This window comes from Macaca fascicularis, chromosome 20 (assembly GCF_037993035.2).
Source record: "Macaca fascicularis isolate 582-1 chromosome 20, T2T-MFA8v1.1".
In the NCBI taxonomy this organism is placed as follows: Eukaryota; Metazoa; Chordata; class Mammalia; order Primates; family Cercopithecidae; genus Macaca; species Macaca fascicularis.
In genome coordinates, this window is record NC_088394.1 from 16,598,586 (window position 1) to 16,612,398 (window position 13,813).

A 13,813-nucleotide genomic window follows, 5' to 3' on the forward strand; every position below is an offset into this window, starting at 1 on the left:
AGGGTGTGGCACTTACTGCTTCTGTTCCTGTACCATTGGCCAGAATTTAGTTCCAGAGCTGCGCCTGGCTGCAGGGGAGGCTTGGAAAGGTAGTCTGTATTCTCAGTGGCCCGGATAAAAGTTGGGGGTTCTCTTGGGAGAAAGGGAGAATGGCAACAGGGATGCTGGTAGCAGTGCCTGCTTTGCTTCCTCACTAGGTCGTACTGGCTGGGAATAGCTGCCCCTCACTGTGTGCCTTGGGCCTAGAACAGTAGGTTCTTGATACATCCTTGTGGGACTAAGTCCCTGCAAGTTGCTGGGACTCAGCAAACTGAGACCCAGTTGCTTTTCAACCACCAAGACTCCCTGAGAGCTGCATCTTTTCATTCCCTCGGTTTGGAGGAACGTTCAGAGGCTGAGGAATGCCTTGTCATTGGAATCTCTTTGTCCCTGAGTTTCAGAAGCAAATAGAGTGAGAGTTTGGGCAGAAGAGGATTCATGGGAAAACATATCCAAATCACTTTGGTTTCTTCCTTTGGATAGAAAGAATTTGGATCATGAGGGCCCCTGGGTGTCCTCGGGTGGCCACTTTGGAAGGCTGGGTGGGTGGTGGCTGTGATACTGTGGAAGATGGATGATGGACAAGCGTGCGGCCTTGGTGAGGAGTGACAGGGCTCTCGGTGTTTGCAGAGGAAGCTGCCTGAACAGGACATCGCACAAGGATCCTACATTGCCCTGCCACTGACGCTGCTGGTTCTGCTGGCCGGTTACAACCATGACAAGGTAGGAAATGCAGAGGCCTCAGGAGACGGCAGGCGTGTCAGGGAGAGCGAGTCCTCACAGCTGCAGGAGTGATAGCAGGGGGATATCCAGGGTCACAGAAAACACATTTCAGGGTCGGGAGGGCCCCTGAAGGCCTCAAGTCCACTCTTAGGTCTCCTTTCAAGGCTGTAAACTTCTGTAACATCTCCTAATCCTTAAACCTGGAACACCTCTAGGGACATGTTGGTCCCAGAGAGAGGCCAGCCCATCCCTAGTACAGCGGCCTGCCTCGTTTGAACTGAAACCCACCCATTAGCACATGGCAGCTGCTGCTCATGTCTGAAGAAGGTGTGTTGAGAAGTGAGGCTCCGCTGTTCGTCTGGCAGAAGCCTCCTCTTTGTACCCCTCTCTCTCACACGTTCTCTCTTTTCCAGCTCATTCCTTTGCTGCTGCAGTTAACAAGCCGGCTGCAGGGAGTCCGCGCGCTCGGTCAGGCAGCCTCTGACAATAGCGGCCCAGAAGATGCAAAGAGACAAGCCAAGAAACAGAAGACAAGGCGGACGTGAGGAGGAAGGGGCAGTTGCAGTCTCACTTGGGACAGGCCACAGCCAGGGGTCCGGCTGCCACCTGCCCATGGGATAAAGCCAAAAGCATGCGTCAGCTAACTTCAGCCTGTGCTGCTGGCCCCATGCCCCGTGTCCCGCATCACTGTGGCATCCTGCACCCATCCTCACCCCTCCATATGGCCCCTCGTGCAATGCAATGAATGGACCCTCCTGTCACTCTGCTGAACAGAATTTATTTTCTGAGTCAAATATAATTTATTATTTTTGTCAAAGAAGTATTTAAGCTGTGCTGTGGTGTGAGAATGTCATTCTTGATCTTCAGCCTTCGTTTGCAAGAAGAGTTCCAGTTAACATGGTGTTTGGATCCATGGTGAGGTACCCTAGGAATTTATCTGTTTTCTTCACTTCCCTTTGCATCTGAGATCCCTGCTGGAAACCACAGCACCCTGTATCCACTATTAGGAGGCTATGTTAGGAGGTAAAAATCAATAAAATGGCCCATTCATTTGTGTTGTAGCTCATCTCAGATGTATTTCTTGGATGGCATGCGCGTAACCCCCGGGGTCTTCAGTTAAGCCACATGTAGAGCAAGTCAGAGTCTTGAGTGAAGCTGACTAGGGCAAGACAAACACCAGCTCAGTCGACATAATCCCAGCTGCTTTTGGCCTCAGTGATAGAGAAATCGGAGATAGTGGGGATTGTGGCAAATTGAAGTGTTCCCACCACGTCTAAAGGAAGCTTAGGTACTCAACTCTGGCTCACCCCTGCTGCGCAGAAATGTGCATTCACTTTTCTAGAGAAGCCAGAAAAAGATTTCTATGAAATTTTCCCAATTTTAAACATTAGCCACAAATGCAGTGTTTTAAAAATAACTACACACTTTGGCCAAACAAAATGCCTACGTCGGCCGGGTGAGGCTTAAAGGTTGCCGGCTTGCCTGAGAGATCCAGAGGAAGTCACAGCATTTTAACAGCATGAACTTAATCCTTGCAGGAAGTCATTAAGTTAATTAGGTGATACTGAAGGAGGGGACACAGCCATGCATCCAACATGTATTGGGTGCCGCATAGGACAGGCATGGGTATGTGAGGATGAGTAGAGTAGACAACACTCTACAGCAAGCTGGAAGAGGCCAGGGGGCTCCATCTGCCTTGTTCTTTGTACCCCAATGCTTGGCACGTGGTGGGCATTCAGTAAGGAATGAATGAACGCATGCACACAGGAACGAATAGATGGGCACACAGCGCGTGCCCTCACAGCACATGGCCCATCACTGGGTAGAAGGCAAGTCAGTAAGTAGACAGGGGTAATGCAGTGAGCCGAGGACCTCCAGGTGGAGGAACATGGGGGCCCCAGGAGCACAGAGCAGAGTTCTCATCCCACCGGAGAGCTCAGGGAGCTTTCTGGATATGATGCGTGAGCAGAGTCCAAAAGGACGAAGCACGGAGAGAGGGAAAACAAGGCGGAAGTTCTTGTTAGGTGCCACTACCACCGCAGAGGGTCAGCTTGGGGGACTCCGTGGCTCTTGGGGGCCAACCGCAGAGCTGCCCTGTTCCCACCTATCAGCTAGCTTGGTGTTGGCACCGTGGAAGGAAAGTGAACAGTGTTGAAGATCTGGGACAGATGTGGTATTAATACAGAATCCTTTTCTTGGAGTGTTTTCCAACTCTTATTCCAAGTGGACTCCCAGAAACATCCCTTTTGAATGTTAATGGCATTTTTATTGACGGGGTGTAAAGGTTAAGAGCTTGTGAAAGATACCATTAAGTGTCAATACACTCCATCCAGTTCCGGAGGCTGCCAGTAAGTGGCAGGCTTTCCCCATCGCTGGCTGCAGGTCTCCCTTGGCCTTGGTGGAACTTGTGTGGGTCATTCTCAGTCCATTTGAAAGTTGGGCCTGTTTGGTTGTACGTAATTTTCTGTTCATCATTTTTCTGGCAATCTCAGGACAGAACTCCTCTGATCCTCCTGTGAGAAGTAAACAATGTTATTAGATTTTTTTTTTTTTTTTTGAGACGGAGTTTTGCTCTTGTGGCCCAGGCTGGAGTGCAGTAGGGTGATCTCAGCTCACTGCAACCTCCGCCTCCCGGTTTCAAGCGATTTCCTGCCTCAGCCTCCCGAGTAGCTGGGATTACAGGTGCCCACCACCATGCCCAGCTAATTTTTTTGTATTTTTAGTAGAGACTGGGTTTCACCATATTGTCCAGGCTGGTCTTGAACTCCTTACCTCAGGTGATCCACCAACCTCAGCCTCCCAAAGTGCTGGGATTATAGGTGAGAGCTACCGCACCCGGCCTGTTATTAGATTTGGAATGGGACAAAAGTCATATGAGACACTTGTTTGCTGAGGAATTAAAAAAAAAAAAATGGTCTAAGATGGCGGGTTCTTGGGGAACTCTGTTCTGTCCACATTTTTGCCTATTAAAGTGGCCGTAAAAACAACCATAAATCCTTGATGAGGAGCTTTAGGGCAGTGCCATTCTTTTTTAATTAAAAACTATTTTTTTTTTTTTTGTAGAGACGGTCTCGGCTATGTTGACCAGGCTGGTCTTGAACTCTTGGCCTTAAGTGATCCTTCTGCCTCAAAGTGCTGAGATGATAGGCATGAGTCACCATACTTGGCCAGGGCAGTGCCATTCTAAGGCAATGGCTTCACTTCAATTTTCTGGGGTTACAGCAGATGGGAAGGGCCGAAGGTGGCATGAGAACGTGTGTGTGTGTGTGTTTGTGTGTGTGTGTGTGTATGTGCATGTGTGTGTGGAAGGATTGGTGAGATGACTGGAGGAAGAGGCAGTCCTTGTGCTTAACTCTCATGGCCTAAATAGCGAGAAACAAAGATTCAGGAAATAAGGAAAAAACAAATGAGTGATTGCCTCTCTGGATCAAGCACACCAGCAGGCACAACCAGCCTTTCTTGAGCTACTGTGTGCCAGGCACCATGGCGCACCCTTGCATGCATGTGGACGCTTCATGAGTTCATGAAGCAGGTATACTTCCAGCCCCATTTTTCAGAGGAAGAAACTGAGGCTGAACAATCTGGCAGCTGTCAGGTGGCAGAGCAGGGGTTTGAACCCAGGTCCAAGAGTTCTTAACCACTATGTTTTCCTGCCCTTGATGTATGAAATGAGATGATGTAGTCATGTGCCAGCTTGTCTAGGGATGACTCAGAGGTTTAGAGATGGATGTCACATGGATGTCATACAGGAGAGGCAGGCATAAGCTGTAGTAAAGTTAGGAAAGGCACAGTGACGTGGAGCAGTGTGTGCAGTGGACAGGTTCATGGCTGGGGGCGAGAATGGTGGAGGACTTTTGATTATTTCATCAGTGTTGTTTCTGTAACCAAAGAGCTGCATGACCAGACCCTGAGATCTAGTTCCTTAGTAGGAATAATTATTAGGCACAATTCCCTTTACTTAAAAGCTGGGGCCACCCTGAAGTATGAGTTGGAAAGAGTTTGGGGGATAATGTTTGCTTGGTTGCCTTCTGTTTAGGCTGATGTTCAGTGGGGGTCAAGGGCTGTGTGTCCAATCCCTGGCATGTGGGCGGTGTTTGTAGTACATAGCCAGCCTCAGGATGGCCCCCAGGGATCCACACTGCCTTTTTATATGGTCCCCTGCCACACTGAATCAGGCTGGCTTTGGGCAACCAGTGGGAAGTGGCGGAAGTGAGTGATGATTCTTGGGCTAGGTCATCACAGGCATTGCACTTTGACTCTCGGGAAGCCAACTGCCTTGTGTGAGGGTGCTCAGGCAGTCTCGTGGGGAGGGGTGAGTCCCCTGGCCCCCAGCCTGTACAGCTTGCACATGAGCCAGCTTGGAAGCGAATTTCCCAGCCCCGGTCAAGCCTTCTGATGAGTGCAGCTCCAGTTGACATCCGATTTCCACCACTCAAGAGACCCCAGGTCAGTGCTGCCCAGCTGAGCTCTTCCCGGGTTCTTTATTTCCCTCTAAAATGAGCTGTTTTAATTTTAGAAAACTTAAAAACATAGTGACAGTGAAGCACGGATATGCCTTACACACAGTCCCAAGTCAGTACTGACTTCAAGCTACGTCCTCTCTTTCCAAGAAAGAGAAAGCAGAGAACAAAGTTCAATCTACAGTGTCTTCCCAAATTCTTGACCCACAGGATCTGTGAATGTGTTCTATGACTGTATTAAGCCTCTAAGTTTGGGAGTAACTTATGCAACATTAGGCAAATGGAATAGTGCTCAATAAATGTCTGTCACATGAATGGGCAGTGACCATGGATGCATTTCTAGTTGTGTATTAGTTAAGGCTCTTTTGGTTTCAAGTAACAGAAATCCACCTCCAACTAGCTTGAGCAAAATGGGACATTTCTCTGATCAAGTAACGGAGAAATCCAGGAGTGTCTGGCTTCGTGCATAGCTGGACCCAGGCTCAATTTCCACCTCCTGACTCTGCTTCCCTTGGTTCCAACTCTTTCAGGAATCAGCATTCCGAAAGACCACGCTGCTAGAAACAGACGGGCCCATCCTTTCAGCTGGGTCCAGGACTGTTTGCTCAGTCACTGCTCTCAGAGGCAGGGGCAGAGGCAGATGCCGGGCACACATCCACAGAAGTGGAGATGGCAGGGAACTGAGAGTGGAGTGTTGGAAAGCTGGCTTTTGCCTATGGGTTCTGCTTCTGACATCATCCGGCAATGTCGGGCTTTACATTGGCCCCATCTGCAGACCCAGCAGAAGGACAGCTTCCATCCCACCGCATCACATGCCAGTCCTGGGACAGGGAAATGACTTATGGGCAACCTTTCCAGAATCACCGGGGCCTGGCCACACATGAGCCACGCCCATGCTTATGTGACAGACGGCCCCTGTGCCTGGGGTGCTGTATTACCCAGGGGAACAAGTGGTCCTGGGTGGGCAAAAGCAACAGAAGAGAAGTCAGCTCCACTTCCTTCCAAAACCTGATGAGAAGGCCTGGTCAAAATCACCCTCCAGGCCCGGTGTGGTGGCTCACACCTGTAATCCCAGCACTTTGGGAGGCTGAGGCGGGCGGATCATGAGGTCAAGAGATCGAGACCATCCTGGCCAACGTGCTAAAACCCTGTCTCTACTAAAAATACAAAAATTAGCTGGGCGTGGTGGCAGGTGCCTGTAGTCCCAGCTACTTGGGAGGCTGAGGCATGAGAATTGCTTGAACTGGGGAGGCAGAGATTGCAGTGAGCCAAGATCGCACCATTGCACTCTAGCCTGGCGACCGAGTAAGACCAAAAATAAAAAAAAATCACCCTCCATTTTTGGCTTTCTCTTTCGTTAGCAAAATGAACCTGATTTTCTGACCATGACCATGAAATGCCTAGAGAAGGGAGACATTCATTTTCCAGTGGGCCTACTGTGTGCTGGGGTGGCGAGACTCTTCCTGCCCTGGAACTTGCTGAGGTTGGGGAAGATATGATATGGCTGGCTTCCTTGTACTTTTTCAGTGGGGGCGGGTGTTTATGCTTCGTGATACAATGGTGGGATCTTGGTTGGAATATGAACTTTTTTTTTGAGATGAAGTCATGTTCTGTTCCTCAGGCTGGAGTACAGTGGCACCATCACAGCTCACTGCAGCCTTGATCTCCCGGGTCAAGGGATCATGGTGCCTCAGCCTGCTTTGTAGCTGGGACTACAGGAGTGCGCCACCATGCCTGGCTAATTTTTTTTTTTTTTTTTTTTAATCTTTGTAGAGATGAGCTCTCACTAGGTTGCCCAGGCTGGTCTTGAACTCCTGAGCTCAAGCAGTCCTCCCACCTGCCTCCCTAAGTGTTGGGATTACAGGCAAGAGCCACCACGCCCAGCCAGGATCACAGACATTTAAATTTCACCCCTTCTACTAGAAATTTAAATGTCTGTGATCCTGGGGTTGTTTAAGGTGTCACCCATCTACATATTCTTTCGGATGCACAATATTTCACTGTGTGAATGGAACAGCAGCCCTTCTTACGTGTGCTTTTTGGAATCTGAAGATTTTGTAAGATAAGATGAATGCATTGGAACAAGTGATCCTCAATTCTGTGCAGAGTCTGTGCCTCTGGAGACTGGCGGCTGCCCCTCCCTGTCTAGTCTTGCAAGAGAGGCAGCTGGCAAGAGGACAGAAGCCGGCAGCTGCTGCATTTTCATCCCGTTTCTGCTCTTGGAGCTGAGGGGGAGAGGTGGCTAGCAGCCGCTCAGTGATCAAACTTGCAGCCTGCCTCTCTTGCTTCGTTTTCATGGACTGGAGTGGGCCTGGGTGTGGAGAAAGAACATTTTGCTTCTTGCCTCTCAGAGTTTCAAGAATGCCTCACCTGAGTGGCGACTGGTACTCCGCATGCATTCATGGAATGAGTAATTATGACAGCGGTGAACTCCTCACTGTGAACTAATTACACAGATGATGTTCAAGACTTAGACTGGGCTACCGCAGGGGTTAGCAAACTATGGCCCACTGTTTTTGTTTTATAAATAAAGTGTTACGAGCACACAGCCATGCCCATTCATTTGCAGATTATGGCTGCTTTTACCTGGCAGTGCCAGAGGTAAGTAGTTGTGGCAAAGACCAGGTGGCCTAGAAAGCCTAAAATACTTACTATCTGGGCCTTTACAGAAAACGTTTTGTTGTTATTGTTGTTTTTGAGATGGCGTCTTGCTTTGTCACGCAAGCTGGAGTGCAGTGGTGTGATCTCAGCTCACTGCAACCTCCGCCTCTTGGGTTCAAATGATAATCATACCTCAGCCTCCCTAGTAGCTGGGATTATAGGTGACTGCCCCCACGCCTGGCTAATTTTTGCATTTTTAGTAGAGACAGGGCTTCACCATGTTGGCCAGGCTGGTCTCAAACCCTGACCTCAGATGATCTGCTCACCTCAGCCTCCCAAAGTGCTGGGATTACAGGCCTGAGCCACCACACCCAGCCCAGAAAACATTTTCTAACCTCTTGTCTAGTGGGTGCTTTGTAAAGTTTAGTTTTAGGGGGGGCATCATTCATTCATTCAACGAGTATTAACTGAGCATCGCCCCTGCGCTGGGTGCTGCTTGGCGTACTGGGGGTTTAGTGGTGTGAGAGAGACCGGGCCTCAGCTCTTAGGAGCACAATGCTGATGGAGGAGTAACGGTGATCACGCACGTTAGAAGTTATTGGATAATGCCAGGTGTTACGAAAAAAAGAAGCAGAACAAGGCAATGTGACAGAGGATGATTGATGTCATGGAAGGTCTCTCTGAGGAGGCAGCATTTGAGCTGAGACCTGAGGAGGGGAAGGGCCAGTTATGCAGAGATCTGGGAGAAGAGCTGCCCAGGCAGAGGGGATTGTAATTGCAAAGGGCCTGAGGAGGAAATGAGCTCCGTGAGTTTTAGGAATAGCAGAGAGGCCAGGGTGGCCAGAGCCAAGTGATTGAGAGGAAGAGATGAGAAAGATGGCAGGGACCGGGTCATGTGGAGGCCCTGGAAAGGAGTTTAGATTTTATTCTAATTGCAATGGAAGGCATTGGAGGGTTTAAGTAGGGAAAGGGGAGTGATCCGATGTATGTTTTTAAATAATCGCTTCTTTAAATTTTGAGGAGATTGGATTATTGGGAAGCAAGAATGAAGGTAGAGAGAGAAGCAAGGAGGATGTTGCGTTGGTTTAGGCAAAAGAGCAATGGCTTGGATTAGGGTGATGGAAGTGACAGTGGCAGGACGTGGTGAGCTTGGGGCTACGCTTCAGAGGTCGAGCAGAAAGGTCTTGCTGATGTATTTAATACAGGAGGTGAGGGAAGGGAGGAATCAATGATAAGTTAATCTTTTGTTTCTGGCTGAACCACTGAGACGGGTAGGGAAATTGAGAGTTCTGTTTTGGCCATCATGAGTTTGAGATGCTTATCAGACACCTGAGTCTGTAGCCTGGGTGAGAAATCACGGCTGGAGATGAGACGTGGTGAGCTGGGAGTGTTTTTGGATGACAGATGAAGCCACAGGATTGAATAATAGGTGTCCTTCTGAAGACTGAGAAGAGAGGGCTGGGGGCCAAGCCTTGGGACAGTGCAACCTTCAGATGATGGGCAGGGAGGGCCCTGCTCAAGAGACGGAGAGGAATTGACCAGTGAGGTAGGGGGAAGTCCAGGAGAGGATGGTGCAGTGAATACCTAATGTTTTACTCATTCACTGGTAAATGAATGGGTGGATGGATGGATGGATGAATGGATGGATGAATGCATGAATATTCCTTAATAATACAGTTGGCCATGGTCCATCCATATGACTCCTACGGACACCATGTTACCATTTCACACTTGTCTTCTATTTAGGAGAAACCAGACGAAACTGCCATCTTATATATAGGTCGAAAATGGCTTCCATAACCAACCACCTCACATGCTTACGGAAGTTCATCAAGTAGTGGATGGCGGTGGGGGGTGGGAGGTTTACAGGTTGGTAAAGGAGGCAAGGCTAGAGTGATCCATGTGGCAGTGGATTAGAGTGGCAGGCATCAGTGTGAACACATGTTTAGCTCAGTATAGATACAGATGGCTGCATAGAGAAATATTTATAGATATGTTACTAATCCTGGCTGTCAGCGAAGAGAGCCTAGAAGCAAGGACACCCCAGTAGCAACAAACCTCTAGTGCCCAGGTCTGTGTTCTCCATTAAATACCATTCTCCCATAAAAGGAACCAGACTTCTTGAACAAATGTCGATCCTGGGAGACTGAGGGAGGAAATAGTTAAGAAGAACCTGAAGCATCTTGTAGGGTCACAGGGTGAGGAGGCACTAAATGAAACAAAATGAAACTGCTGCAGTGATGAGGTATCTCAGAGGGACACAGGAGCCAATGAAAAAGCTCCCGGGATCAAAGCCAGAACAATTTGAGCCCCCAAAAAGTAGTATTGGAGTAGAACTCAAAGAATGAAATAAATACCCATGATTCCATACTGATATAAATGATCAGATAAATAAGAGAGAAGAGACAAATCTCCCAGTCAGAAGAATTCCAGATTATTAATTAATTAATTAATTATTTTTTTTACACAAGGTCCTGCTCTGTTGCCCAGGTTGGAGTGAAGTGATATGATCTCGGCTTACTGCAACCTCCACCTCCCAGGTTCAAGTGATTCTCGTGCCTCAGCCTCCTGAGTCCCTGGGATCACAGGCACGCACTGCCACGCGTGGCTAATTTTTTGTATTTTTAGAGACGGGGTTTCACCATGTTGACCAGGCTGGTCTCAAACTCCTGACCTCAGGTGATCACCCTCCTCAGCCTCCCATTCAAGTGCTGGGATTACAGGTGTGAGCCACTGTGCCCGGCCCCAGGTAATTTATATAGCTATTCCATCCTCACAGAGATGGAGTGGACTCCCCACATCCTACGTGTGGGCCGTGCATAGTGACTGTCTTCCAAACAGTACAGTGTGAAAAAAGAGGAGAGAGTAACTTTACAGTGGAGAACACAGACACTACCTCAGCCAGGTGATCAAAGTCAACATCAATAGTGGCAAGTCATCTTGAGAGAATGCGTGCCTGATACAGAGTGCTGAGAATGATTCTTAAGCTCTGTGGTCCTCCTCCTCGAAACACACACAAGCCAAGACTAAGGATGAGAAAAGCATCTGCCAAATCCCAGTTGAGGAACATTCTACAAAATACCTGATCAGCACTTCTCAAAATGCTCCATGTGGTACCCTGAGCAGAAAAAGAACATTAAGCAAAAACTAAGGTAATCGGAGTGGCCGGGCGTGGTGGCTCACGCCTGTAACCCTAGCACTTTGGGAGGTCGAGGCAGGCGGATGGCTTGAGCCCAGGAGTTCAAGACCAGCCTGGGCAACATGGTGAAACCCCATCTCTACAAAAAATATAAAAAATTATCCAGGCTTGTGGTGTGCACCTGTAGTCCTAGCTACTCAGGAGGCTGAGATGGGAGGATCAGTTGAGCCTGGGAAGTCAAGGCTGCAAGTGAGCATGATCGTGCCACTGTATACCAGCATGGGCAATGAGAGGGAGACCCTGTCTCAAAACACAAACAAACAAATAAAACAAATTATCTGGGGATGGTGGCATGCACCTGTATTTCCAGCTACTTGGGAGGCTGAGATGGAGGATCGCTTGAGCCTGGGGAGGATGAGGCTGCGGTGAACTGTGGTTACCCCACTGCACTCCAGCCTGGGTGACGGAGCAAGACCCTGTCTCAAAAAAAAAAAAAAAAAAAGGCATGGACTTTAGTTCATAATGCATCAAGCTGTGGGATACGTGGAAACTCTTTGTACCGCTTTCACCATTTTTCTAAAACTGTTCTAAAATAAAAAGTTTACTTAAACATTTCTTAAAAAAAAACAAAAACAGTTGAGTTCCAACAGTGTCATATACTCAACTTGGCACATCATTTTCCTGGTTTGGTTTGTGGGCATGAATGTGTATTGGCTGTCTAAACCTCGGTTGACCGACCTTCACCGTAGCCAATGACCCAGGTTCACAGACAAAAGGCCCAGGTTATGGTTATGTCCAGTGGCCATAAAATACCCCAGCATTGAGATTGCACTCCTTGGTGTACCCAAAAAAGCCAAGGAATAGGACGGGCAGGGGGTGGCAAACTACTGCCCACTGCCCAACTCTGGCCAGCTATCTGTTTTATAAATAAAGTTTTATTGGAACACAGTCACACCCATGCATTTATTATCATCCATGACTACATTTGCATGACAATGGCAGGGTCAAGTAGTTGCACCAGAGATCGTGTGGCCCACAAAATATTTATTATCTGGCACTTTACAGAAAAAGCTGGTCAACCTCCAGGACAGTGGACACAGTTCTGCCATCATCCCAACCCTTAGCAAGAAGGGAAAGGAATGCCCATCAAGGCACAAGTTTTGTTGTTGTTGTTGTTTGTTTGTTTTTGAGATGGAGTTTCACTCTTGTCGCCCAGGCTGGAGTGCAATGGCGCGATCTCGGCTCACTGCAACCTCCGCCTCCTGGGTTCAAGCGATTCTCCTGCCTTAATCTCCCGAGTAGCTGGGATTACAGGCGCGCACCACCACACCCAGCAAATTTTTGTATTTTTAGTAGAGACGGGGTTTCACCATGTTGGCCAGTTTGGTCTCGAACTCCTAACCTCAGGTGATCCACCTGCCTTTGCCTCCCAAAGTGCTGGGATTACAGGTGTGAGCCACCGTGCCTGGCCACAAGTTGGTCTTTTAACAACAGAGCACACAGCTGGACAAAGCCTAATGCTCTCTTCTTCGGGGCCGAGGTGGGTCATTAATATTGAACATTTACAACCTACTTGCTCCAGGTGATTCAGTTTAATTTCTGCCGTCTCTTGTAACAGGGCTCCCACATGCAGGAGTTGGGGCTGTGTGTCTGCCTCAGCTTTCTGAGGCCCCACAGCGTATTGATTCTGCGAAATGTACCTTTCTTTGAAAAGAGCGTCTCTTGACATGACAGGAGATCACACATCGCTTGTTTTCTGTCCCTTTCATTCCCCTCTGAACATGATAAAATCATGATCCAGCGTCGCCGAGGGACCTTAGCGTCTCTTGGAAAGTAGGACTTGCCTTCTTTTTTAATCTCTGTCAAGCCAGTGAGGCCAAGTGGAAAATTTTTAGCAGCTTTGGAGCCAGACAGATCAGAGTGCGAGTTCTGCCCGTTGTTGACTGGACCGTGTGACACTGGGAGAGCCGCCTAGTGTCTATGAGACTGAGGCTGTTGGGCAGGAAAATGGGGGTGGTCCCAGCATTATGGGGCGGTTGTGAGAATTCAGTGCAATGATGCAGTGCTCCCAGAACAGCTGGTCTGGAGCTTGGCTCATGGGATTGCCCCTTCACAGAGGCAGCGTGGACATTCCACTGGTATCCACTGTTTGGTCACAGTGTCTGTTCTGATTGGTCAGTGCTCCCCCATGTCAAGAGTTCAATGTTTTGAAAATCATCCCTGCCAAGAGGTGAAGTCCCCCTTCCTCTGAGGTCCAGACTGGCATAGCTGCTTTTGGAGCCTCACCTGTTGTGAGCTCACAGCTGTCCTTCTCTAGAGAATCATCCTCAGATGGGAGCCATGTTGCCTGGGATGGGATGCCATGTCCAGTAATGGCCCAGTGATTAACCGATACAGCAACAGGAGCGGCTGGTCCCTGCCCCACGGTGCAGACGATCCTGTGGTGTGCTCTCTGCTGCTCATGGGATAGGTCAAGGTGGGAATTTAAGGGACCACATTCTCACTCTGCTCTGTCCCCTTCTGCATCCTGTAGCTCTCACCGCCCTTCTCCTGAAAGTCCCTTTAAAAAAAAACCAAAAAAACACAAAATAACAAAAACAAAACAAAACACATCCACCCAAGTCCCCGTCTTCAGCTCTGCCTCTAGGAAAGCTGGCAGAAGGCCACCAGTCTCAGCTGTTACAGATACAGATCTTTCCGCATTTCCAGGACTGAGGTCAATCCCTGGGGACCCGGTGAGGCGGTATCTGAGGGGCCATGAAGCTGGCTTGTTGGGGTCTACAGGTAGGCAGGGACTGGTGGGGATGTGACTCAAAGATTTTTATCAAATATCTTTATCCCCTGACACATG

The 13,813-nt window shown here is 48.8% G+C and overlaps 1 protein-coding gene across 2 annotated transcripts in view; it reads left to right on the forward strand.

Annotated features, from left to right (window-relative positions):
- The window catches only part of LOC102134040 (BOS complex subunit NOMO1), a 63,609-nt gene extending 61,781 nt beyond the window's left edge, over positions 1 to 1,828 (forward strand). For both annotated transcript variants that reach the window (XM_005591341.4, XM_005591342.4), the window contains 2 exons: positions 670 to 762; positions 1,176 to 1,828. In XM_005591341.4, the coding sequence (XP_005591398.3) occupies positions 670 to 762; positions 1,176 to 1,307 (225 nt within the window). In that variant the 3' untranslated portion in view covers positions 1,308 to 1,828. The remainder of the gene's footprint in view (positions 1 to 669; positions 763 to 1,175) is intronic.
- The last annotated feature ends 11,985 nt before the right edge of the window (positions 1,829 to 13,813 follow it).